General features: G+C 49.1%; 1 protein-coding gene across 2 annotated transcripts; it reads left to right on the plus strand.

Moving 5' to 3' along the window:
• Nucleotides 1–2,806: 2,806 nt before the first annotated feature.
• Nucleotides 2,807–26,330, plus strand: VSX2 (visual system homeobox 2). Of its 2 annotated transcripts, none has more exons than XM_086895311.1 (5): nt 2,807–3,245; nt 4,404–4,488; nt 7,280–7,403; nt 23,437–23,617; nt 24,608–26,330. In XM_086895311.1, exons 1-5 carry the CDS (start codon nt 2,807–2,809, stop codon nt 24,937–24,939), a joined length of 1,161 nt encoding a protein of 386 aa, XP_086751437.1. In that variant the 3' UTR covers nt 24,940–26,330. The 2 variants fall into 2 exon arrangements, with proteins under 2 accessions (XP_086751437.1, XP_086751436.1); XM_086895310.1 differs by having other exon boundaries at nt 24,545–24,972.
• Nucleotides 26,331–26,592: the final 262 nt, after the last annotated feature.

The raw sequence follows: 26,592 nt of genomic DNA on the forward strand, positions 1-26,592 counted from the left end.
CAGAATTTCTTCTGGTCAAGAGAGGGTGAAAATATTGCCAGAAATTAGTTAGAGAGGGGTTGGAATACAAGTAAGGACTGATATATAAGAAACTCCAGTATATATCAGCAAAGCCCCTATGTCTATACCTTTCTAACCTGACAGTGGTCAGAGCATTAACTTTGTATGAACTACTTCTATCCCCCAGTCAGGGAGGCTAAAATGATAAAGGTGACACATGTTGTAGAGTAGACCTCATGCTGATTAACTCTGACAGGCTTGTCAAATTGGGCTCTGTCTAGCTTGAGCTAGAACATCCAAATAACCCACACCCCTGTACCTGTCCTTGGGCAGAGATGCAGAGCTGGGTCTGAAGGAAAAAGAGAGAAATTGTGGTGCACAAAAAGCTGTCAGAACATGGGCTCAAGTTGAGAAGCAGCCCCTGTGCATATCCACACCCTGTGTGAGCTCTGGGCAGTTTTTTAGGCAGATCAACGATGTGCACCTCTTCACACTGATGCTGGTACCAACAGAGGTAGTTACAACATTTCAGAGGGCTTTAGACCTGGTGGGTTTAGTTCTACAGCAGACTGCAGCTTGGGACTTTGCACATAGCCCACACAATGTCATTCTGCCTCAGAGATGTTTGGGGAGGAACCGTTTCTGGAGAAATTTGAATCAGTTTACAGAGAACTTGAGAATTAGAGAAAACATAATAAAGTTCTGAATAATTTGTTGGCAAGATGATAGCTTGAATTTTTACCCTAACAGACCCCGGCACAGCTTATGTAACTCCAGGTTGAATGCTGGGGAAGGAAATCGCACACCACACCTGGGGAGCCCCAGTGGGGTGGAAGAGAGGTCAAACCAAGAACTGGCTAATGCAGACAATACACAACCAAAGTTTGAGGTGGTAGGATTGTCTGATAAGTCTCTGATGAGGTGTACAGTCCAACCTCCCCACCCTCTAGGATCAAAGCTGGCTGCTCAAGGTCAGCTCACTGATTCAGGCAATTGTTAGGAAAGACCTGCAGGGACCTTCAGCAGGGGCTCCTCCCTCCTCTGCTTGGCAGCTGCTTTTAAACTGAGGCTCTCATTCCTGTCTGAGCTACGTGCCTGTACCTGGCCATGCACCGACTGATCTGGACCCCCACTCGAGGACTTGACTTTGTGGCCAGAACTTGGAGCTGCCTCATCCCCATCAACTTGTCTGGTGATCTGGACTCAAGGCTGAGTCTGGCTACGGCCCACAGCTGCTCCGCTAGCCTTGCTCAGGTACAGTGAGATGGGGCCAGGGCTGGGGGAAACCTGCTCCAGTGTCTCTCAACACAATTGGCTCCCAGTGTCCTGTCTGTCAGAAAGCAGCTGGCCACCCCAGTGCCCTGGCAGTCTTCATTCTCCTCTTGGAGCCATTTCCATCTCTGGAATGGAAATGGTCTCCGTGGAGACATGGGTTTCTGTAAAACAATGGCTGGGAATATTGACTACCTTGCTGCTCTAACATGAGACAGCCTCAGCAATGCTGCCATCACCGTGGAGGTGCCCTTGGTTTGCTCAGGGAAGGCATAATTTTCAGCACCTGCAGCAGCCCCAATTCTTTAGCTGGCCAAGACTCTTAAACCAGGATTTCCAAAGTATGCAGGACATGCCCTTTGGGCAGTCCAAAACACTTGTGGCCATCCTGGACAGATACCACAGATTTCAGAGGCATTCCCCTGCCCTTGTTTCACCATGCACCTGGCACTGGAGAGCCTTTTCCAGAGACCAGGAGGATGGGTTTTCCCTGGGGACAGGTTGTCCTTCAAGGGAAGACTGGAGCCATTTAGCCCGATGAACCACCCCATAGGCCTGCAAAACCTAAGGAACAGGGAGCTGCTTCTCCTCAAAGCTGAGACAGAGGATGGACTTTTCACTGATCTGGAGCTACAGTCCCAGCTCCAGTGTGGTGTTTTGCTGATTAACTGGCCCCATGAGCAGACTGCAGGAGCCACGCTGAGGACTGCTGACCGCTGTCGCAGTTCATGCTCTGGTGGAGCTCTTGCCCCAGGTTGAGTGAAACAGGGGAAGTCTTAGGCTTTCTCTTAGTTCAATGTCTTTGGCTGGGATAATGCTGGCAGGGTTGAAGTGTGTGGTATCTTGCCCACAGATGATAAAAGGCAAGTTAACAAGGAACTGTGTGGTTCAGAAACCGTGTTTATGGGCATGGGTATCTAGAGAGTCCAAGCAATTGTTTCACATCCTCTGATGGCATAAAGCAGAATGCTTCTCCAACGTGCAAAGCTTCCAGATCGGTATTTTAAAGAAGGCTGCTCAGTTTTAATTCTTAGCTTACATCCAAGGTCCCTAATTTCTCTTCTGACCTCTTACTTATCTCAGAATACAAGATGAGCAAGAAAGCCAGAGAGCCCGTGGTTTCCCTACACGTAAGCCTTGCACATCTCTCCTCCAGGGCCGGTGCCCCACGCCGTGTGTGTTTGTGAAAGCAGGGATGCCTCCATCCCTCCCTCCCTCCCTCCCTTCCTAACCCCACCTCCCCAGCACGGCTGGAGGCGAAGCGGGGCCGGGGCCTGCGGGGCCGGGCCTGCCCTTCTTTGCGCAGGGGCGGGCGGCAGCCCCAGTCCGCTGGCGGGCACCGGCCCCAGCCCGCCGAGCAGCGGCCCCGCCGCCGCCGGTGCCGGCTTTTTGGCATCCCTAATCGCGGCTGGCCCCTGTGATTGGCTGCGCGGCTCTGACCCCGCTCGGGCTCCCGGCTGGGCGGATAAAAGGGGCCTGAGCCGGGGGCTCCCAGGCATTCCCGGAGCGGGCACCAGGGACCGCTGGCCGCAGCATGACGGGCAAAGCGGGCGCGGCGCTGGCCCCCAGCCTGCCCGGCAAGCCCAAGCCCGACGGCGCGGCCGCCGCCCCCGCCGCCCCGCCACTGCCTCCGCCGCCCCCCGCGGCTGGGGTCAAGTCCAACTCTGGGCCCACCCCTCCCCGCTGCACCGGCTTCGGCATCCAGGAGATCCTGGGCTTGAACAAGGAGCCGCCGTCGCACCCTCGGGCCGCCCTGGACTCTCTGCCCGCCGGGCACCTGCTGGCGGCCCGCTCCGTACTCAGTCCCGCCGGGGTGGGCGGCGTGGGCATGGGGCTGCTGGGGGCCAGCGGCATCCCCGGCTTTTACACCCAGCCCACCTTCCTAGAGGTGCTCTCCGACCCCCAGAGCGTCCACCTGCAGCCCCTGGCCCGGGCCCCCGGGCAGCTGGACAGCAGCCAGACGGCCAGCTCAGGTAGGCACGTCCCCGGCCCCCGGGGACCCGCCGCGCCCCGCCAGCGCCGCCGCCCACACCCAGCAGCCGCCCGCAGCCGCTGTCCCGGCGGGAGGCCACCTGCTCGGCGGCGGAAGGGAGATTTCGTTTCGATCCCGAGAATGAGGAGAAGGGCGGGCGGGACCGTATTTTCCACCCGTCCGGGGCTGCGGCCGCGGTCCGATGGTGCGGCCCCGGGCGCCCGGCCTAGGGATGCGCAGAGCCCCGTCGGAGGGGCCCCCGTGACCCCGTGTCGTTGCCGGAGAATTAGGGGTCTTTGGCATCCTTTTCCTAGACGGCAGCAGCCTCCAACAACTCTGCCCGCAGGCCCCGCTCCGCGGCCGCTTCGGGTACCCCAGAGCGGCAGGCAGTAAAGCGCCGGACCTCGGCTCCGGGGACAATCCCCGGCCTCCCTCCGGCAGCGGCGCCCGTCCCGTGGCCCCCGCCCGCAGCACGGGGCCGGGCCCGAGCAGGTGGCGGGGCGCCGCGGGCAGCAGTGGGACCGGAGCTCGCATCGAAATACGGGGTCCCTGCTCCGTCCCCCGGTTGCTCCTTCGGGGCAAAGGCGGCGGCGTCCTGCCCTTAACACCCGCGGGCCGTGGCATCCCTGGGCAGCCGGGGGCCGCGGATGGGCACCAGCTCCAGCTCCCGGGGTATGTTTTTGCTGGTAGCTCCATAAACGTCAATTTCTCCCTCCCCGCTCCGGTGTTTCTGCGGCGCAGCCCGGGATCCCCGGGCTGGGGCAGGCGGTCGCGGCTCCCCGGCCGCGGACTGGGGGCTCCAGCTTTCCCGTTTTCCTACGGCTCGGTGGAGCTCGCCGGGCTCTGCGTTTTAGCAGCGGGGCAACAACAGCCTCAGCAAACGACTCCGGTGGAGAGAGGCGAGAGCTCGAGCCCGGTCCCGGCCCGGAGCCTTCCTTGGCTGGGGCGTATCGCCCCGAGCTGCCCGCAGCGGATCGGGAGCGGCGCTGGGGCCGCGCTGGAGGGAGCGCCCGGCGTCGGGCCCCGTCCGCGGCGCGATCGCAACGAAATCTTCGGCCGGAGGCTGCGGAGGGAGCGGAGCCGGCGGCTCGGGCCCTACCCGGGAGGACTCTGGCGGGGAGCGAGCCCCGGCCCACAGCCGCTGCCTGTCTTTCCGCAGATTCCGAGGATGTCTCCTCCAGCGACCGAAAAATGTCCAAATCCTCCCTAAATCAGAGCAAGAAACGAAAGAAGAGGCGGCACAGGTAAGACTGCGGCGGCCACCCCGGCCTCTTCGCCCCAGTCCCCAGGGAACCGGCCACCGGCGAGCCCCGGCGGGGACGACCCGCTCCGGCCTGGAGCAAAATATTCTTCCCGGCACCGGTCTCCGGAGCGCCCCGGCGCCCGTGCGACTTCTCCAATGGGTCCTTCCCTTTATTCTTTCTCCTCGTCCAAAATAAATCGGATATGGGGACGTACCTATAGGGAGTGGGGAATTCTATCACTGATGTAATTTTATTTAATTTTTTCTGGCTGCGGATCTAGGTATCCCGATTCGCAATCCTGAGCAGCCCATGAGCTGCGGTGGAATGCGGATCGGTGTTTGGAAGGGAAAATTATCAATTGTCAGAAATAATAAAAGCCGTTTCCAGCTCCACGTACAGCAATCTTAATACTTGCTGTCGGCAAGACAAAATTCCTATAAATAATTTAAATATTTTGTTACAAAAAATAAATATTTTGCCAATAGATTAAATAGTTGGGAATCAGAGACAGACTGCAAAGAAGCTGAAGAAGGCTGGGAAACTGTTTAAGGAAAGGAAGATCCACTTTGGGATTTGGTTTCCTACAAGCACGGTCAGGATAATAGACTTTACCTGACTTCTCCCACAGTTAAAATTGAGTTGGTTTGTTTGTGCTTTAAAAACAGAAACGAAAAATCCCGTTCTGGGCTCTGGCATTGCTGTGTCCAGAGCGCCAGGACAAAGGGAGGCCGAACACCATCCACTGAGGGTGATTTAGGAATAATTAAATCAATCCTGCCACGACGCAGGAAAGGTGGATTAAAAGACGCTCCAGTGAAAGCTTAGCAGGATGCCGGGTGGAAGGAGACCGACTATCTCAGGAGACATCCTGCTATGTGTGCAACAGGAGGGTCGGTGAGAAGAGCTCGTTTTCAAACCCGGGCCCCCTCCCAGGCAAATGTTCCCAGTTTGGGTGCTCTGGAGTAAGTACGAGCTAATTTTCTTTACATCCCAGGCAGGGCTGGATGATAATACAACTGGGACTGGTGTACAGGTCCTGATCTGGATGAGAGATAGGAAATGAAATTCAGATTTGTTTTGTTTCCAGTTCTAGACAGAAACAGACCTGCAGCATTTGGCTGTAGTTGTACATTCTGTACTAAACAGTTAAGACCTCTAATTGTACCAAGGAAAGGCTGGAAGATGACTGGCCAATAGCCTGCAAATAGCTGAAGGATAGAAGCACCAAAAGGGGCAGTGGATTGTGAATTGCAAAAGGGACTACCCGTGCATGAGCTAAAAAGGGAAAACTTCAGCTGAATGTCAGCAGAACCCTCCCGCTGGTGTGCCTGGACAGGCTTCGGCGCTCCTGTCGGAGGAAGATGGAGGGGAATGCTTGAAATCTAAACTGGATCAAAATTGGAATAATTTTTCCTGTGGTTCCAGAGAGAGAAAATATGTGATTCGGTGTATCTCTGCTGTCCCTGGAGTTCACAGATTTGTCAGAGTTGAAGAAAAACTGTTTGAAAAGAGAATGGATTTAAGAGTGAATTTAAAGAAGGGTCTGATTGCAGGCAGGTCCCTTGCATTTGCATGCAGCTTTTGTTAGTAATATTATTGATCTGATGGAATCCTTTTCATTCTGTATACCAGAGGATATTTCTGATATTTTCCGTTTGTGCTCTCTGGAACGGAAGGGCTGGATGTATTTTAGAAAAAGACTCTATTTCCTCTTTCCCTCTGGGAGATAAGTGTTTCTTAGATAGATGGTAAATTTATACATTTACTTTGCACAAGGGCTGAAATTTGTTGTTGGGTTGAGGGTTGTTTTATTTTGGTTCATTTTTTTTGGTTGAGGTTTTTTGTTTGCTTTTGCTTTTTTGTTTTGGTTTTTGTTTGGGGTATTTTGTTTGTTTGTTGGTTGGGATTTCTTTTTTTTTTTTTTTTTTGCCACTGCAGTATTGTTAGCTTTTATCAAAAATTGTGCTTTCTGTACTGGAGGAGTTGAAGGGTGGGAGTTTTAACCCTCAGGGAGTGGAAGTGGTCTGGGAGTTCTCATCCATCTGCTAGAGAAGGGTTTTCATCTGTCTCGGCTTTCCAGCTGCTGATTTTTCAATTTGGTTGTCCCAGACTGAGAACTGCCTGTGTGGAGGTGGGTTGGGCTGCTGCCTGCCCAGGGTGGTCCAGGAGGATTTCTAAAGGATAATGGGGTAATGCAGACTGGCAGGGAGCAGCTAGTGGGATATTGGAGTGGAAGCAGGCAGGGCAAAGGCAGACGAAGGGAGTGGGTCCTGACTCTCATGGGGAAGATGAAAACTGGTGATAAGTGGTGGGTTAGGGTGGAGAAAACATTTGGAGAGTTCATCCAAAGACTGAGACTCAAGGTGAAGGATTATTTGATGGAGATTGAAAGGGCTAAGGACTAGCAACTGGGAAGGGGCTCAGCACCTCTCCAGATGGGGTGCTGAGGAGAATCTGCTTCGTCTGAGTGTGATGATCCTCACAAGAGGCAGCAGAGTCCAAGATCAGCTGCCATCACTGCGGGTGCATGCTGCTGGGGAGGCACTGTCTCCAGAGGCAAGTCCCTGAAAGGGAAGGTGATTTGTAACTGTTAAAAATGCTGTCTTCTGGCATTTTCTGGTTCTCCTTTCACCCTGGCACTTGACCTTTTATGCACAGAAACACAGGAGGTGGGGAAAAGCTATGTATTAGCTGGTTATCCAGGTTTCACTGTTTTCAGTGTCCATTTCTCTGACTCTTCATCATCTTTGCTGCTTCTTGTGTTTTGATCAAAGAGTTTTACTCCCCTCAGGACAATCTTCACATCCTATCAACTGGAGGAGCTGGAAAAGGCCTTCAATGAGGCCCACTATCCTGACGTATATGCTAGAGAGATGTTGGCCATGAAAACAGAATTGCCAGAAGACAGGATACAGGTAATCATATCTCTTGGACCCCCTTATTGTGCTGCTCTCAGCCATGTTCATCCCTCTGTGGAGAAAAAGTAGTGGCATGGGAAGGCTGACATTTTTCTGAATAAACTTCCCCAGGCTTTCCACTCTCCTGTTTTTGATGGGTAGGCAGACAGATCAGATATTCTTGGCAGATTTGTATTTGGTGTGTTGTATGTCGACATGTGCTATGTGTGGTGTGTTGTACCGGTGATTTGGGGGGTGTGCAGCAGAGGGAATCCTAAATCAGAGAAGGACAACAGGCGTGCAAAAAAACGATGACAGCATTTCAAGGTTTTGGTAAAAGCAAGAAGAGAGGCTCCCAGAGACCATGTCTGGGTGGGCATTACTGAAGGGAAAGAGCTCATCTCTGGTCCTTTGGCCACAGAAGGATGCACAGGGATGGCGTGGGCAGCTAGTACAGCTGTGGGTAGGATGCAGTGTGAGAATGATGGGTGAGTCCCAGTCAGATGTTTGCACCACGTCTGCATTTTGACTGCATTTGCCTCCTCAAGCGACGTTTCCCTGAAAGTTTCTGGGGACAATATTTTTTTTTGTTAACCTGTTAAATGTTTTAAAGTTATCAGCTTTTAACATTAAGGTTTTAACTGCATGTCAATCTTGTTCTACTGTGGTGCGGTAGAACAAGGTGGTGTGGATATCTCTGCTGTGTGATGAATCCTCCAGCAGGAAGGAGCAGCTTGAGCTGCAGGGCTGGGCCAGGACCAGCCTTTGGCATGCATTTCAGCCAGAAAGCTGGAGAAGACTTAACAGCTGCTGTTTACAGTGTGGGAAGCACACTGGACAGAGTTAACATGATGTTCACAAGGGTGGGCTCCAGCAGATTCTGTTGCCTCACTTTACCCCATGGCTTGCTCCCACCAGGTTTCTACACAAGGCTCAGGATTATAATGGCCAAGCCCTGAGCAGGTGGAGTTCTGGTCTGGCTGGAAGTTAACCTGTCCAGGTTCTCCACACAGTGTCCGTGGCTGGCCTCTGTGAGTGGTGCATAGCAGTTTCCACGAGAGCTGATGTCCTGTGTGCCAGGCAGTGTTGGGAGGGTTTCCCTGGTTCCTTCTCCTGATCATCCCTAATCCAGCACCCACCAAGCTGCATCTTGAGCTTCTGCTCTTTCTTTGCTGAAGAGATAGCCCAGGAGGCTGCTCCCTTGTGGGTTTGGAAAGTAGCTCAGAGGGCACGTATCAGGATAACACTGATGCTGGAAGCTGCTGAGGTATGACCCCGTGCAGGGACAGGAAGATCCTCCAAAACAAGTGTAGCCTTTTTTTCATCTGTCCTGAGCCCTTCTCATCACCATTATTCTTGTGCTCAATCAAAAGCGACATTTTTATAAAAGCAACTCATGCTTCTTATCCCATTGACCTGGCAGGACTCCTGCTGATCTAACAGCTTGTAGATAACCTGTGTGCTAACAGGATTTCCACCAGTCTTCAGAAATAATGGCCCATCATCTGAAATCATATATGATGCATTAGGATTTTGCCCTGAGAAACAAGCCCTGATGCTTTGCCTTTAGAGAGAGTGAAATGGATGGACGGTCACTTCTCCACTTGTGATCCTGTAGGACATCAGGTCAAGAGAGGAGAGACTGCTGGGGGTTTATTGTTGCCTACAGTCACCATTTGGTGCTGGGCTGGAAAGAAGATCCTTTGATTTCCCATAAAGGACCTTTTCAAGGAAGAGGTTCATCTAGTATGTTGAATTCTCTGAATTCTCATTTCTCTGGCCAGAGCTGAAAGCATTCTCTTTGTGTGAGGTGGAGAGCTGACACAGTTTGTATGGCTTCAGCACCTGAAGCACCCTTTTAGTGCTGAATGTTTTAGCTGATTTGGAAATGAAATAGCAGGTAAAGTATCTTAGCTGTCACTGGCTTGTCTGCTCTGTCATTCTGCAGCTGGCTCATGAACAGCTGCCCACTTTTCCTGTATTTCAGCTTTTAAACCTAGGAGGGCTCCTTACTGTGACCCCTCTGTTCTTGAGAGCAGATTAGACTTGGACAGCAGAAGCACCCCAATGTATGGCTGTTCTGAGCATCAGGTGTAATTATAATGGCATGTGTATTCCAGAAAAAAGTGATTGTCAATAACAGTTTTGCTGATCATGAAAGGAGAAATAATAAGGAACAGCAGAATTTCTGTAGCATCTGTTGAGCACCTCACCAGGGTGAGCATCAGGCTCACACAGGAGTCCTGAGCACCACTGTTCTTTCCAACAGGTCAGCAACTGATTGTCCCTTACCACACATTCTATGAAATTTCCCTGTCCCTATTTTTTGTGTGTGACAAGCCATGGCAAAGTGATTACCAACTTTTGATTTGGTAATCAATATTTGATCATATTTCTTGATATTTTACCTCATATTCCTTCTTCAACTTTGGACCTGTTTGTTATGAGCCTAATTCTTTCCCCCTGGTTATAAAGTTCGCACTCTTTAAATAAATCTAAGATATTTCTTCTCCTGGCTGTCACTTTCGTTTTTCATCATTGCTTAAGCAAGTTGCAAAGATCTTTCCTTAAATCATCCTTCAAAAATCACATGCTCATCTCTTAATCATGTGGTTTTTCTTACACAAAGCCCATCCTGTCTGTCAGCCTTCCTGGAGATAAGGGACCACATGCCTACAGCTGCATGCTGGGTGTGCTCACACCAGTTCAGCTGGACTTGTGGTCCCTTGCAGAAACAGCCTTGGATTAGCACTGCTCTGCTTGCTTCCTTATTTATTTCTATCTATCTAATTTGGTCACTCCAAACTTCTTTTAGCCAGATTTTATTTTATGCTCAGGTTTTTCCCTTCAGCGTTCTGGGTTTCATATGGAATTTTGTTAACTTTGGCTAGCAAGCATAATTACAGCCCTACCAGCTCTGACAGTGGCAGGAGGTGGATGCTGCACAGGGCAGCAATCTAGGGACACTGAGTACTTTGTCAGTCTCCTGGGATTTTGAATACATATAAATATCTTAATATCCCGTGGCAAGACCTTCTGCATCAGAATGGCCTGAGTGCAGTAAATCTTGCTTTGAATCTCTTAGCATCATTTAATGCCCCTTGGAAGAGACAGCTTACAATGAATCTTTACTCCCATCTTCATAATATTTATAATTTCACATTGTTGCATTTTTTTCCCTTGCATGAGTTTCCAGCTGCCTGAGGGAGCTCTACAGTTTTGCATTTTCACTGTAGCTTGCAGCTCCTCTCAGCTTTCAGCAATGTTCTCTCCCTCTTGTAGGTCATTAATGAAAGTGTTTTCTAATATTGTTGTGAGCATCACATGTTGTGGACTTCTACAGCATTTCATGTGGTTTCCCATTGGATCCTCACCTAGGACTGATATCTACCCCTTATTTTCATTCATGGATTTATTTCTCAGGAGGTATTAGTCAAAGAGAAAGTAAATCACCTATGAAATCTGATGTGAAAGTGAAATTCAAAGAGGGCAATTGAAAGAATGATATATAGGAACTGTTTGCAGGTAGAGCCTTCAATAGAACACTACAAATAGCCATCAGAGGCCAAGAAAGTTACTGGTTTAAGAGAACATTGAATCCAGGAAAAAAATATTCAAACCCTTCGTTTAAGAAGAAGATGAAAGTGTATTTTTTTTCCAAGGCAGACACACACTGTGTGTGTCTTACTCTCACATTGAGCTGGCTGCTCCTGCAAGGAAAATGAGCATCTTCCCATTGAGCAGCATGGGAAAATAATTTTTTAAAAAGTGAGATACTATGCACAAGGCAGATCAGATGTCACTGTGGCTATTTTGCAAGATAATTGAAAAAGACCACATTAATCAATGTATTTAAAAGAATATTCATAGGAGTTGAAGTGCCAGTACTGGAATAAACCCAGACTGTTCTGTAAAATCTGAGAGAGGTAAGTAGATTCCTGTGGGGAAGTATATCCTTAATAAACATTATGAAGTATTAAAAATGTCCCGAGGCTGACAAATACTGCAAATCACTTAAATCACTGTTTCTCATAACAAATCTCTTAACTGTAATGTGTAGATTTTAGATAAGTTATCCCTATTGAATTTATTAATACATAACAGTTCCAAACTTTAAACTGAGTAGTTACAATATTAAAATTCAGTAACAGTTTGAATTGGGGATTATTGAAATGATTGTGTATGTTTGTCCTTAAAGTATGTCTCCTGCTGATCAAACAAATTGATTAATCAGTATTTCAAAAAAATAAGATCCTGACTGCTATTGTAGGGACATTAGAGTCAGTCACCTTTTAAGGGAAGTAGTCAATTAAAAAAGGTAATAAAGCTCCTAAAAATTGTCAGTTCTTGTTGTTAAAAGATTGTATGGTAATTATTGGATGACAAATTTTGGGACAAATAAAGTTGCTCACATAAGCAAAAGGAATGCCAAGAAGAGGCCAGTGCTGTGTGTGGAGTGGGGATTGTCTGTGCATCCAGCAAGCTTTGTCAGGCAGCTAAGAGGCCAATTTTTGCTAAAAACAAAACAAGGTCAACTAAATCTCTAATTGAAAAAGTATTGGTTTAGCTATCAGATTAACACATTTCAGTATCACTGTGAAGCCCTTTCAGGAGTTGAACAGCGATGGAGGAATCAGGAGGAGTAATCATTTAGAGGAAAGCAAGTACCAAGGGTATTTTGCAAGGACAGAGCCTTCAGCTTTGCAGAAAAGGTTCTCTGTTTAGAGATGAGCATAATTTGACAAGGCCTGAGGAACCTGCACTGAGTGTGAGCTCAGGAGTGAACCCACAGAGTCCCCTCAAGAAACATGATAGAAAGCATGAAGGAAAAATTAGTTTTATACAGCTTTAGCAGCCCTGGCTTCTCCCTTTCCTGCCAGCTTTTCCTGCTTGCTGCAGAGTGCTGAGGTGTAGTCTGAGTCCCACGGTGTAAGTATGGAATGCTGTGATTGCTCCATGCAGCTGGTGACCTTTCCTGAACGTGTGCCTGGAATGGCTGCCAAAGCATTACTTAGTGCTGCAGAAAGTGGTGGTGCTGGATCTCCTAAGCTTATCACTGTTACTCTAAGAAGTGAGGACCTGTCTAGTTAAAATTTTGGGTGACTCTTCCACATAGAACAGAGAAAGAACAGCATGAAGCATGCTACCAGTGGGTTCTTACTGGTATCTCAATACAGCACATTCACGGGGACCATGCAGCTGGAAGGAAATTACCAGAGTGGTTTAGGGTCGGTGGAGGTAGATTATCAAGGTGAAGCACAAGCCAAAAGTGTTGCTGTTGTGTGAGCCAACCATTTCAGAATTTATATTTTTTATTTATTTTATTTATATGTCTTAAGAGAATTTATATTTCAGAATTTATATTTTTTATTTATTTTATTTATATGTTTTAAGAGCCCTGCAAGCAGTTAATCATGAAATAGAATTGGGCAGTTAGTGCTGTCTACCTTTGCCAATAATTCGTGAGCACTGGGGGAAGCCATGACTCTGTGATAAGTGCCATAAACTTCCCCTATGCTTCTAGAAATGTAGGAAGTATACAAATGAGAGTAATAAAACTAATCAAACTTAGTGGCTTACTGAGAATTTTATTATGAGTTTTTCTCATGGCATATGGTGCATCTCTGCCTCCATGTCTTTAATTGGTATGTTAGGAGTTCATCCACTTTTCTGCCTCTTCAATAACATGCTTGTTTAGTTGATCTAAATTCATATTCATTTCCATTTTTCAATTAAGAGTTGTTTAATTTGGCCCTTTCTCTAATGGATTGTTTTCATTACCCTTTATCTATGGCCTGTTTTCAGCCCATGTGCTAGAACTTCGTTTACAAGTTAATTACCAGAGCTGCAAACAGAGGGGCTGGGTGATGGGCAAGAGCAGGGGCCCAGACAAGCCTTTCCAAAGGGAATCCTGTCTGAAAAGTCTTACACTACATGCTTTTGGACAGAGAAAGAAAATGTGGCAGGAGAGAAGAAGGAAAATGCTGGGAATGACACTTCAGTTTACTGAAGTGGGGACTCACCTGCTTGTTGCTAGACCATGAAGATTGCCTCCTTTTACCCTGCTACAGCTGGGGCTGTTAGGTGCAGTTTTAAAAGGTCTTTTTAGTGCAGAGGTGGAGGTAGAGTGTTATGAATATTTTCTTTGCCCATCTATTGCTTTATCCCTCTGTGTTCAGTCCCTGAGTTGCTTTAGCCACTGACCAATTTTCTAAATGGGACAGAAAACCAAATAAAACCAAACTTGCCTGTTCTTGCCTTCTGCTCTGTTCTTTCTGTCCCAGGTTAAGGGACTGTGGAACTGATGTGCTCCTCCACAGTATTTGGAGGGAAACAGGGCTCTTTGCAGTGACTCTGCTTGCTCTCTCCATGGTTTGGAGATGCTATCAGCAGGGATCCAACGCTTTCAAGTGTTGGGTCACACGAGTTCCATGTGAGAGGAAAGACAGGTGGGCAACAAAACATGCTGAAGCCCATTTCTGTGGAGTGCCTTGGCAAAGGCTTTCCCCATCATGCCCAAGAGAATCAGGAATGGCTCTGCAGGTACATGCCAGGCTGTGACAACTCTTCTCTGCATTCATCCCCCCATTTTCTTAAAAACAGTTGTTTAAGGCTAACATTTCTCTGAGTTAGCTTAGGCATTGCAGTTCCTCGATCACTTTAGTTCTTCTGGAAGTACTGTCCCAAATCCCTGTGCTGGGAACACTTGTATTCACTTCTTCACTTAAGGATGAACTTTCTTTTCTCTCTTCTGATATCACTGTGGTTTTTCACAGCTGATTTTTAAAAAATAATTTTTTATCCCAGCAATTTCAGTAGTTAATTCCTTTCCTGGCAGATGATGCCTGGCAGAGGAAACAGCTGATGGTTGCGTTCATGTTTTCCTTTAATGACCTTTTATTACAAAGTTTTCCTCCTTTCCTGACTTTGAATAGAGATTTTTCTAACAGTTCAATAACACAAGCGCTTTAGACACTCAGTTAATTTACTCTCCCCTTTATTTCTTAATGGATCTATTTCTCTCTGTAGTGTTTTTCTTTTACCCTGATAGATCTCAACAAGTTCTTCTGATTCTTCTCTGGAAGCACAAACCTGCTCTCCTTTTCATCCCCTTCTCTGTGGATGTTGTGTGAGCCAGGTTTTGCCCAGGCACTGTAGAGCAGTCCAATCCTCAGCAGACATGCCAAGAACCTCAGTCTCCATGTACATGAGGCTGGCAGCTCCTTCTCTGGGGCAGAAAAGAGGAACTGGACATCAAACTGTTCCTACAGTATCTTACAACTAAGATACCTTCCAGAGGGCACTTCATCAAAGGCTGTGAAAAAGCATTAGGTGCTTTTCTGTCTACCCTGGGTGTTACTGTCCTGGGAGCAGCAGCAAGAGGTGTTCAGTTTAGGACCTGCCTGGTGTGAGAAGCACACTTTACTCCCTACTTTCAGCAGGTAACTGGTAGGCTCCCAAATGTCTGAGCAAAGGCAGAGCTGGAACCCATGGCTGCCACGTTGTTACTGGAGCTTTCAGCTACAGCTTTCTCTTCAAACCTGTAGCAGGGGAATGCAGGCCAAGAATTGCTTGTATCTGGTCACCTTTCTGTGAATTATATAAATGCTCATGCCATGCATGTTGCACATTCATAAACATAGGGGTTATGTCCCTTCCGTGGTCTAGAGGTAACCTAGGGACTGACTCATGCCTGGCTGTTGTAGCTGACCCGCTACAACGTGGATAAGCAGCAGCACCTTGCCAGGCTGGGTTAGCTTGTACCTGTGTTGTTCAGGCAGGCCAGCACAGACAGGCTGCCCACCCACGCCTCTGGGAAGCTCTGCTTCACCTGCCGCTTCAGGATCCACGTGGCAAAATATTTTCTCACTGTGCTACCCTTTCATTTCTAAAGACACTGCTTGGCTCCCCCAGAGGGAGGGCTGAACTGTGAGAGTTGTTGATAAAAAAACTTCTTGGAAAGATCTAGCCATCCCAGTCCTATGAACATGCATGAATAGGTACCTGTGCCAGACAGTGCTCATAGCCAGACATGCCAGTGATGTCCATTCCAAGACAACGTGCTTTATGTCCATCACATCTTTCTGATACCTCTGGGTCCCTTCACTGCCATCCTTCCAACTCAGAGTGCCTCTGGTCCCTTCACTGCCATCCTTCCAACTCAGAGTGCCCCATGACTGTCATTACACCACCTCCCACTCTTTATTTGACTGGACCAACTTCTTCAGCTTATATGATGACCATGAGTGAGATCAAGGCTCAGTGTCTAAGTGACAGCTAAGGGAGGGTCCTGGCCAGAGCTACCTGGGACTGTGCTGGTGAGCTCAGATGTGCTGTCCTGGTGGGAGCAGCATTCCTGGACAGCCTGTGTGTCACCAGTTCTGCAGGTCACACCATCAGCTGGGCTCTGCCCGAGCTGGTGGTGTTTGCTACAGGCATCAGCAGCACAGCAGCAACCAGTGCCTGCAGCACCAGTTTTCTGCAGCTGGAAGATGTCATGTGAAAAACCCTCAGCTGTGAACCAAAGGAGGTTCAGGGTACACAGAGCTGAGGAACAAATAGAGCCAGGAGCAGACATGTGTTAGGAGTAGAGAGCTGAAGGCCCACCCAAGCTGGTGCATGGAAACTGATTACATCTTACAGCATTTTATAAAATTTCATGTTTGTATAGATATCTTGCAGCTAATGCTTTCATGCTTCAAGGGTGCAGTGCATTAGTGAGCATGTGCTGCACCCCCTGGGGACTTTGCAGACTGTCCCCATGCATGCAGGGGCGGGCTTGAGTCTTATCTCAGGGAACAGTGGGCACCAGTAGTACTGCAGACTCCATCTCTTGCTGGTCCACAGCTTCTGGTGCCTATGTTCTTTTTTGGAGAAGGTCAGAGAGCACCTTTGCCCTTTGCTCAATGTCTACTGATGAAGGGCAGGGCACCATGGAGATGATGCTGGCATACAGGGGGCAGGTCCAGAGTGCTCCACAGCCTCAGAGGAATGCTGGCATCCCATGCTCTGATTTCAGGGCCCATTGAAAGGCATTGTGAAGGGGATGTGACAGTTATCCTCTGACTGTCCTGACTCACCCCCTCTAGCATGAAAGTGATAATGCAGTGTGTCCTTGCATGATTACGGAGTGCATTACAGACAGATGTTCTGTGCTAAGGTTTCCTCTGTGCTAGAGGACCTGCAGAGCAGTGTTAGTCGGGGAAAAGAAGGCAAAATGAAATAATTCAGGCAGGATAGCAGCTTGGTTAATGGAGTCAGGTACCGTGATCACCTAAAGGATGGATGTGCACTATCACTATTTGTGACAATGACAAATGTCTCCCTGGGTTTGTGTGGATTAGGATGATGACTGCACTCTTGTCAGCCTTCCAGTGACTATCATGCATCTATGGCCCTGATATTTTTCTTGTTTTTCACTCAGCATGTTAAGAAAAGAGGAATGTGGGTGCTGATCTGCCAGGTCCCAGCATATGGGAGCCAATACTGCAGTGCCAGCTAAGCTTCTGGCCAGTTGGAATCACAGTGTGGCCGTGGTGCAGTTAGTGCCTCAGAGATACATTTGCTGTGCAGATGTGATGCACAGACTGAGTGTGTGCTGAACCACTGATCTCACTATTCTGACCCTGCACATCGTGTGCACACTTGTTTTTCTTTGGGGAAGATGGGATCCCTGCAGCAAATGAAGCTCTTTGCTTTTGAAAGGTTACAAGAAGTAACCTTGTAACAAGAAGGTTACAAGAAGAAAAAAAAAATTGTTGCCACATGAGGTCAGGTGAAAACCCCAGATTTACCAAAGGAGCACAGTTTAAGACATGTTTCCTGGTCAAGTGGGATTTTATAGCTTTTGGTTGCATAAGTCAGATAAATTGCAACAAACAGTTATTCTTGGCCCATGTAGTGCTTTCAAGAGCAGGATTCAGAGACAGGCCTAGCCTGTGGGACTGATGGCATGGTAATATCGTGTACATTTTTGCTGTGTGCCAATTAAGCCCATATTCAAATGGGCGCTCTGTTACGCTTTTAGCTTAGAGGAGACCCAAGCTTGGATGATCATCATGGCTTCACTCAAGAAGGATGAGTGCTGTCTCACAGCTCAGCTTGTATCTCTGGTTGGACCTATTAGCCAAATGGGTCAGACACAACTCCAGCAGTTATCAGGAAGGGCTCTTGCTATGCTGTGTACAGGAATTGCTCTTTCTAAAGTGAGTTCAGCAAGCTCTTTCCCAGTGTTTAGCAAGAAGAGGAATGATGAGTCCTGCGATCAGCCATGCAGCCCATGTGCAACCTTTACTGCTCTCATTTAACTTCATAACCACTTTACACCAGCCATAGAAAGTGATGTCACCATAAACAGTACCAATAACTTTGATGTTACATTTGAAAAGACAGCAATAAACTGTTTCCAGGCTTACACAAGTGGTGCAGTCTCCACCAGTAGTCAGGAAGTTTTTCTGTAGTGATTGCTAAAAGGGAGGGGTTTGAGGAAGCCCCAGGGCACAGTCAGACCTCATGGTCTCATAGCAGTCCCTTATACAGCCCCAGTGATCATGGGTGTGGTGGGGACATGCTCCAAGCAAGATATGAGGCCATCCTTTTCAGTGTTCACTTCTTCAGATTGAACCCAGCCAGGGCCACAGGTCCTGTCTGATATGAGGATGAAGACATCACTGTTTTTTCAGAAGAGGTTTTAAGTTTGACCACTGCCATTGTTAAGTCTTGGGCTGGAGAGGGAGGAGGTAGGAAGGGAGAGGTGTATTTGTCAGGAGGAACTGGGTACTGAGATGGCAACAGGGCCCTGGACACAGAGGGCAGCTGCAGGTGTTGTCTGCTCTGCAGCTCGACCTCCCAGAGTGCTTCAAGTGTGGAAGTGACAGACAAAGAACCTACACACCTGCCTGGCCATGTGCTGGGGAGATGGCCTCAGCGTGGCTCTGGGGGTCTTGCCATTTTGCCCCTTGCTTTAGGTGCTGCTTGGCCAACAGCTGTGTGCAGCTGCTCCCTGCAGCCTGGCAGAGGGCTGGAGTGTCGGTGTGTCCGTGTCGGTGTGTCCGTGTCGGTGTGTCAGTGTCGGTGTGTCAGTGTCGGTGTGTCAGTGTCGGTGTGTCCATGTCGGTGTGTCCGTGTCGGTGTGTCCGCAGGTGTGTCCGTGTCGGTGTGTCCATGTCGGTGTATCCGTGTCAGTGTGTCCGCAGGTGTGTCCGTGTCAGTGTGTCCGCAGGTGTGTCAGTGTCGGTGTGTCCGTGTCGGTGTGTCCGTGTCGGTGTGTCCGTGTCGGTGTGTCCGCATCGGTGTGTCCGTGTCGGTGTGTCCGTGTCGGTGTGTCCGTGTCGGTGTGTCCGCAGGTGTGGATGTGTCGGTGTGTCCGCAGGTGTGTCCGTGTCGGTGTGTCCGCAGGTGTGGATGTGTCGGTGTGTCCGTGTCGGTGTGTCTGTGTCGGTGTGTCCGTGTCGGTGTGTCCGTGTCGGTGTGTCCGCAGGTGTGGATGTGTCGGTGTGTCCGTGTCGGTGTGTCTGTGTCGGTGTGTCCGCAGGTGTGTCCGTGTCGGTGTGTCCGTGTCGGTGTGTCCGCAGGTGTGTCCGTGTCGGTGTGTCCATGTCGGTGTGTCCGCAGGTGTGTCCGTGTCGGTGTGTCCGTGTCGGTGTGTCCATGTCGGTGTGTCTGCAGGTGTGGATGTGTCGGTGTGTCCGTGTCGGTGTGTCCGTGTCGGTGTGTCCATGTCGGTGTGTCCGTGTCGGTGTGTCCGTGTCGGTGTGTCCGCAGGTGTGGACGTGCATCTGTCTGTGGCCATCTAGTGGACACTCAGCTTGTGCTGCTCTGGGCTGGGACTGGCCTGCGCTCCACAAACCTCGCTCCTTGAAATGCCCCTGTTGGAACACCAAAGGCAGGATGAGAGATTTGTTGAAGCAAAATTTCACCATTACCAAGCTTGGAATTTTTCTTTATTAATGAGGAATTATTGGGCAGGAAAAAAATATATATTTTTAATATTAGTAAGAAAAATTTCCAATATCAATTCTCCTGTCTTTGTGTCCTAGCTTGGAAAGTAGTTGCCAGGAAAATGTGTGTTACCTATGGAAACTTTTAGGTTGAAACAAAACAGAAACAATACACAGGAACACCACAGATGTTTTAAAAGATCCCTTTACTAATTCAGATTTCTGAATTATGGCCAACCTCAGGGAGATTTCTCTCTTTAGCAAACAATGTTTCAGGAACTGATTAGGTAAACAAACTAATATGATGAATGTGGGTAACAAGGATGTGTCAAATCTCACATCCCCTTGCAAAATGAGAGATTTCTCCTCCTACAATTTGCTCTTCTGCATCATCAATAATCTGAAGTATCAGTTGTCATTTGTGATTCAGAGGCAGAAGTTGTCGAGATTATCCCTGCCTGTCTTGACTCCAGAACTCCCACTGCAGAACTCCCACTCCAAAACCTTTGCAACTCTGTAGTCAAGTATGGAGTGCCTGAACTTCTATTGCTTTTTTGGCAGTGGGCAATGGAGGTGAGAATTAGGTGATGATTAAGTTAGAAATATTCTCATTTATAAGGCTTTGTAGTACTGCATGACAAACCTGCCCACTTTTTTCCATTGTCCATTTTTGTAGGATAGGCTTCCCAGGTTTCACAAAGGAGGTTTGTGTGAAAATAAAGAGATGTGAAACTTCTTGGGGTGTAACATATTGGTTCAAAAGACACCTCTGCACATAACATCGTGACAGGTTTGCACAAACACGTGACATGCTTCAATCTACAATTAATCAGAAGTTTTCACCACTGCCCATGAGGTGTGGAAGCAGAAACACATTCTTTTCACCATGCTTTGGGCTGTGCAACAGAGAACCAGATGAAAACAAGTGAGAAGGAAGTGCACAGCACAGAGCAATGTAAGTAAAGCATTTCACAAAGCTGAGCAATCCATGGGGTGGGAAGGAGCAAGAGGAAATGTGCACAAACCTAGACATTGTTAGAAGCAGACCAAATCTCACAGAGTCAGAGGAAGCTGTAGAGTAGATATCTCCAACAAGGACAATAAGCAGCCAAAGAATTCAAAAACCACAAGAGATGTGTAAGGTGAGTAAAGTGTAAGGGTGAAACCCTCTCCCAGAAAAGTGGGGTGCCAATAATAAATAACTGCATATTTGGATGTTGTGATTGATGTACCAATTCAGCTGAAAATACCTCTGAATTACTAAAATCATCGTGTAATTCAGCTCAGAATCAAGGCATGTGAAAATTTTGGTAACACATCAATAAATTTGAAGAAATTGCTGAGATCTCATAAATGAAAGTCCCACTGATGGAGCCATCTGAATGAGGGCAAAACCATGAAAACAGGACACAGGGGACAATCCTGCTGATCTGAAATGGCATGAGGGCTGCCAGTGCCATGCTGGAGCTCTTCACCCAGTGTTCCTCAGAATGAGCTTGTGACAGAGGTGCTTGACTGGGATCTGATCCCAACAATACTCAGTATTGAGCACCATTGGTTTCACTTAATTTCATGCCTCAGATGAAGATATGGTTGCTGGTATTAAAGCAAGATGGTCAGTCTTCCTGATTTCTGTCCTGCTAAACATTCTGGGATTTCAAACTTTTATTTTTCCTAATCAAAACCAAGGAGAAATTCCCACCAAATGACAAAAATTTGTTTTGGAAATCTCAGAATGATCTTACTGAGATGTTGATGCAATTTTGATTTTCTCATTTGGCTTTAAAGCATAGGTTTTGCATGTCTTAGGCGGCTGAGATTAAAATACAGCATTCAGAAGAAAGCTATAGATAATTTTGATTATACTTCCACTGGCTGGACACAGTTTTTTCTGTGTGATTGAATCAGCATTTTTTGATTGAAGATTTTCTACCAGCTCTAGTCAAAATTGGACTGCCAGCTGGCAAAGCTTCTGCTGCCTCCAGTATTTGCACAACACTGCCATGAAAAAGGGGATGCTCCAGGGTAGCAGGTTTAGTGGCAGTGGGTAGTGCTGGGGCAGGCTGAGACCCGGCCAGGGCAAATGAAGAGGAGCATGAGGCATGTGGGAATATGATAGGGGTATCAAGGCAGGAGGGAAGAGGAAGGGTAAGTGGTAAAAGCATCAGTAAAGAGGCACCTGCAGCTCTGCACCTTGCACTCTGGGAATGGGAGGAGTGCATGACCTGGAGTGAGACCCTCTGCCAGCATCCTGCTGACTGCACAGCCAAGCAAACCCATCTTGCACACAGGTGTGGAGGAGAGGGCGAAGAGAGGAAGATCTGCATTCCTGAGGGTCTTTGCTTAGACCCTGGAGGATTTGCAACCATCTGCGGTCCAGGGGTTACAGATTGGCAGTATGAAAGTGTAAATCAGATTGTTTATCATGCAGAGGAGGTGGCATGTAGTGAAGCAGCCTACTTCCTTTGCCTGGTAAAATCCTCTCTGACATGCACAGAGTGTCTTCTGCTGGGAGAAGCTGGGATCACAGCCAGTGGGACCACCACCCCACCCATTCCACAGAGCTGTGTGGGGGAGCAGGCTGACTGGGCTCCTGGGAATGGCCAAGGGTGGCTGTCATCAGTGCTAGCAAGCCACCCACCTGCCTACCCTGCAGCTCTGTCCCTGCCACGAGTGCTGGGCAGTTCTCCTCTGCAAAGGTAGAAGAGGTGGTATTGCCTTGCCACCTGAGACCGGGACATCACTCTGTGGCATCAGTCTGATGGTCCCCACAGCAGAGCTGGGTCTGGCACAGACCCCCAGAGCTCCCCCACAGCTACGAGTAGTGGGGACAAGAGAGGGTTAAGCTGTCAGCTCTGTAATGTTAAACAGGTGTCAAAGGCACCTCCATATATCTGCAGATTGAAATCAAATTCTTTGCAGTATAAAAAGATAAATTACCCAGGCGATTCCCGCCTCATCCCACTCATCAGGCCAGCGCCAGACGGCAAGCAATTTTTTTTTTTAATGTGCTAACGACCTAATCAAGCAATCAAGTCGGAGAAGATTGCGGAGTGACCCCGAGCATCCATCTGCCAGCGAGACCCCGACATTCATTTCCATTCTGCCGTGTACTTTCCGGGAAAGGGAGGGAAAAAAATAGAAAAGAAAAAAAATCCTAAACAAATTAACACCCAATTTTCTGTGAGTCTAATTAGTTAAATGAGGAGGTGTTTGGGGTGTCCACGGGGAGGGAGGGACTGCCTCTCGGAGAGGGGCCTGGTAACTCCATGGCATTAATTAGCGCAGGTCAATGGTGTGGTTCCCTGGGGACCAGCTGCTTTAATTTCCCGTGATATTTCAGTGCCTGAGGCCTATCGATTCAAACTGAAATTAACTTATTTTTCAATCAGGCCTGGGCTGCCCCTGGGGCTGACTCTTCCTTTGCCTCCTTCTGAATAGACCTCAAGCAATTTTTCATCTAAAGCTGATGCCTCTGCTCGTGGGGGGGGAAGGGAGGGGAGCCGGGGAGGGAGGAGGGTGAGGGAGACAAGAGGAATGGAAATCGGAGAGAGAGCACTAATAGATTTCTGCGAGTATCACCCCCTCCCTGCCACTGCTGCCCGCCTCTCTGCTCACTGCCCCCCAGGTCACAGCTCAGAGATTATTCTGCCAATTTTCTGAGAAGATGAGGGGTTTTTCAAACTGGGAATTCAGGCCAAAGCGCACAGAGCAGCTTCCCCCTTCTTTTGAGCAGCCAACCCCATCCCAGCCCTCTCTGCAGGCACCGCTGCCTGCAGCCCTGTACTGCTGCTCAGACAGACAGTAAATAATAAAACAAAATCCCAGGCACGAGAGCCAAAAGCCACTAGAAAAAAAGACGTTGCAATGGCAAATTAATTACATCATGTGGAGAGGGATGGGACCTGCTTTCACACTTGTCCCTCACCACTCCTTCAAGGGAGGGAGGGAGATACCCAATGTCTGTTGCATGAGGGAAGAGGTTGTGTTGCCTTTGGAATAAACATGCTTTCATCATGCTGCAGAAGTACATGCATGTTCCCATGTGGGAAGGGGTCTGGCACGCCTTCTCCATGCACAGAAAGGATGTCCCTCCTTGTCGCCTGCTCCAGGTTTGGTTCCAGAACCGCCGGGCCAAATGGCGGAAGAGGGAGAAGTGCTGGGGCAGGAGCAGTGTGATGGCTGAGTACGGGCTCTACGGTGCCATGGTGCGTCACTCCATCCCGCTGCCTGAATCCATCCTCAAGTCTGCCAAGGATGGCATCATGGAGTCCTGTGCCCCTTGGCTCCTGGGTAAGAGACCAGCCAACTTCATGGGGGATGGCAAATGGGTAGAGACAGAGGGATGGAAGGAAGAAATCAGAGTTGTGTTGAAAACAGGTGAAGGGCAGCAGGTCCCCCCATCCTGCCAGACTTGATGCCTCCATCTGCCAATGCCCCTTGTCAATAGGGTTTGACCACTAATCCCAAATTCCTGCTGCACCTTGGATCATGACCTTCAGGCTGGGACACAAATTTTCCCACATGCTCAGGCTGGTGCTAACCTTCACTTCCCATGGCTCAAGCATCCTTCCTGCCCAGCTCTGGAGTAGGTGCTCCAATCCTTGCCCAAGGCAGGAGGTCATCCCAGTCTCACTCCTCCAGCCCTGTGATGCTGGGTGGGGTGCTAGGACTCCCAAATGCTCTGGGTTTGTCCAAGTTTCCCTTGGTTTTATGGGGGAAAGAAACATGGAGGTAGCAGCTACCCTGTCACACTCCTGCTCTTTGCTTCCCTCTTTCTGACCTTCCAGGCTGGATCTGCCCCAAAAGTAGTGTCTGGCATCTTGACAATGGGCTCTCCTGTCCTTCTGTCTGTGTGAAATGGAGAGAGGCAGAAAGGTGGTTGTGATTTGATACAGAAATAGAAATATCCCTCCTAATGAGGGATCTCCCTCCCCAGTCTCAGTGAAGCTCAGGCAACTATGCTGCTGTCTGAGACCCTCATGTCCATGCAGGAACAAGTTAGCTTCAGGTTCACAGAGAGAAATGAAGGGGAGAGTAATTATAGACCTTTGGGACCAGCCACCATCCACAGATGCTGGGCTGCCCCAGAAGGCAGCTGCCTTGCCTGGGCTGCCCTCGCACGGGGGCCAGAGCGAGTGGCTCACCGTGACTGCTGTGTGAAGCAAGGGTTTCTGCTTTTCCTTAATTCTGGCCTCTCTTTATCTTTGCTGTTTTCAGTTCAAGATGGCTTTCCCATGCCCAGGCGCTTTTCTAAACCCGAATACCAACAATTCTTTTTAGGGATGCACAAAAAGTCTCTGGAGGCAGCGGCTGAGGCGGGGAGGAAGACAGAGGTGGAGCGCCAGGCCCTGCCCAAGCTTGACAAAGGTGACAAAGAAGAAAGGGGTCCTGATCCCAAAACCACCATTTCCCAGGAGGAACTGAGAGAAAACAGCATTGCTGCCCTCAGGGCCAAAGCTCAGGAGCACAGCACCAAAGTCCTGGGGACCATTGCCGGGGACACCCCAGCCCCAGGCAGGAAGCCGGAGACAGGGGAGGAGGCAGCAGTGGCAGAGGATGAGAGACAGACGGAGAAGTTGAACTCATCGCAGAAGGAGGAGAAGTTGATCTAGGGGGAAGAGAGGTGGCAGAAGCCAGCCCCGACAGACACTGTGTCCTCTGGGGGCCATGTTCCCCCTTGGACTGCCAGGTGTCCCCGGCCACCCCTGCCAGGGACAGGGGCCCTGGTCTCTGTGTTTGGGGCTGCCTGGCAGGGATGCCCACTGCCTGCTCCCCTAAAGCATACCCCTGCCCCTCGCTCCTCCACCCCACCAGGCCTTCCTCACCCCCCCCCCCCCCCTTCCTTTTGGGGGACCGGGAAATGTCACCTCATCACTGCCACCAATGACACTAAGGCTCTGGTCCCTTCAGCCTCACAACTAGCTCTGGGGCTTTTTCCTTCTGCTGCAGCCCCAAACCCCATTTGCCAACCTAAAGCAAGCCTGTTCCCTGCTGCCATGCCTCTCCTTGGTACACATCTCTGCCCAGTGCTGCCCAGGCCCCTTCCCCTTGCGCCCTGTCCCACCGTGCCCCAGGCAGACATGCCACGTTCTGCTGGCCATCACCTCTGCCTCTGTCCCAGGCTGCAGCAGGACAAGCCCATGGCAGTGCTTGCACAAAACGATGACCATCCGTCTAGGGTGGTTTGCACCTTCCACCCATCTCTCCCTGCCCAGCACTGAGGTCTGCTGGGAAGGGACTGCAGCTTAAGAGCAGTTATATTTTGCCTCTCTTTGGCAGGGAGAGGCAGGTTTGGCCCACAAGCATGATACCCTGGTCCCACCTGGCACCCTGAGCTGACCCCAGCCCATTTCACTGGCTCCTGCAGGGCTGGGCACTTGGGTCTGGACTCTGCCCTAAACACCAAAACCCTACACCCCTGCAGAGGGGATGAATGGTGAATTTATTTATTGAATACATTATTCCAGGTGAGACAACAACATCCACCTAATGTATTTATTGAATTAAATTTGTCCAGCTCACCCTCTGAGTGTTAAAGGGAATGACAGCCATGCACATCCACCCTGACACACCCTGTAACATGTACATACATCCCATAGGAGCACATGCAGACCCACACAGCCAAACTCACTCCATGGTACCATCACCTTCCCATCCCAGTAAAGCACTATTCTCCCTCCAAAAGCTGTAGGACAGTGACTTCCAGGTGACCCTTTCTGTCCTGCTTTCAGCTGTGAGCACCCTATTCCCAGAGCTACTGTTTTTCTTCCATCAAAGGGTTAAGCCCAGTCATCCAACCCCTGTTTGTCTTTGTCGTCCCCCCCCATCGTTTGACGTGTTAGATGATAGCCCATGGAGTGTAAATAATGTATATACAGTGAGAAAATAATTCAGTATTGAGGTGTTTGAGATATGGAGCTGTAACAACTTCTAGTCATCCAGCATCTGTGATTTATGTGCCATTTTCTGTAAAGATATGAAGAAGAATAAAACTAAACAGGAATACTGTGTATGACTCTAGTCACCAATGTTCAAGGAGGGCAAGTTCAGCCAAAGCTGAGAGGGAGTTGGATGTCACACTGTAGCCAGAGAGAGGTAAGAGATCCAAAGTGGCCCAGAGGTCTGCACTTTCCTCCCCACCGAGGCATGGAGGAGATGGGGCTTGGGACTCCCTCTGCAGCGAAATACAAAACAGAAAGCGGTGTGCTTGTACTTGGAGCAGAAGTTACAGCATACAACTGTATGAGAAGAAGTGAGAACAAGTC

This window comes from Cyanistes caeruleus, chromosome 6, assembly GCF_971803275.1.
Source record: "Cyanistes caeruleus chromosome 6, bCyaCae1.hap1.1, whole genome shotgun sequence".
Taxonomy (NCBI): domain Eukaryota; kingdom Metazoa; phylum Chordata; class Aves; order Passeriformes; family Paridae; genus Cyanistes; species Cyanistes caeruleus.

Coding starts and splice junctions, on each gene's coding strand:
- VSX2 (XM_086895310.1), top strand. CDS start 2,807: ATGACGGGCAAAGCGGGCGCGGCGCTGGCCCCCAGCCTGCCCGGCAAG. Junction 4,489..7,279: donor CGAAAGAAGAGGCGGCACAG/GTAAGACTGCGG, acceptor TACTCCCCTCAG/GACAATCTTCACATCCTATC. Junction 7,404..23,436: donor TGCCAGAAGACAGGATACAG/GTAATCATATCT, acceptor CGCCTGCTCCAG/GTTTGGTTCCAGAACCGCCG.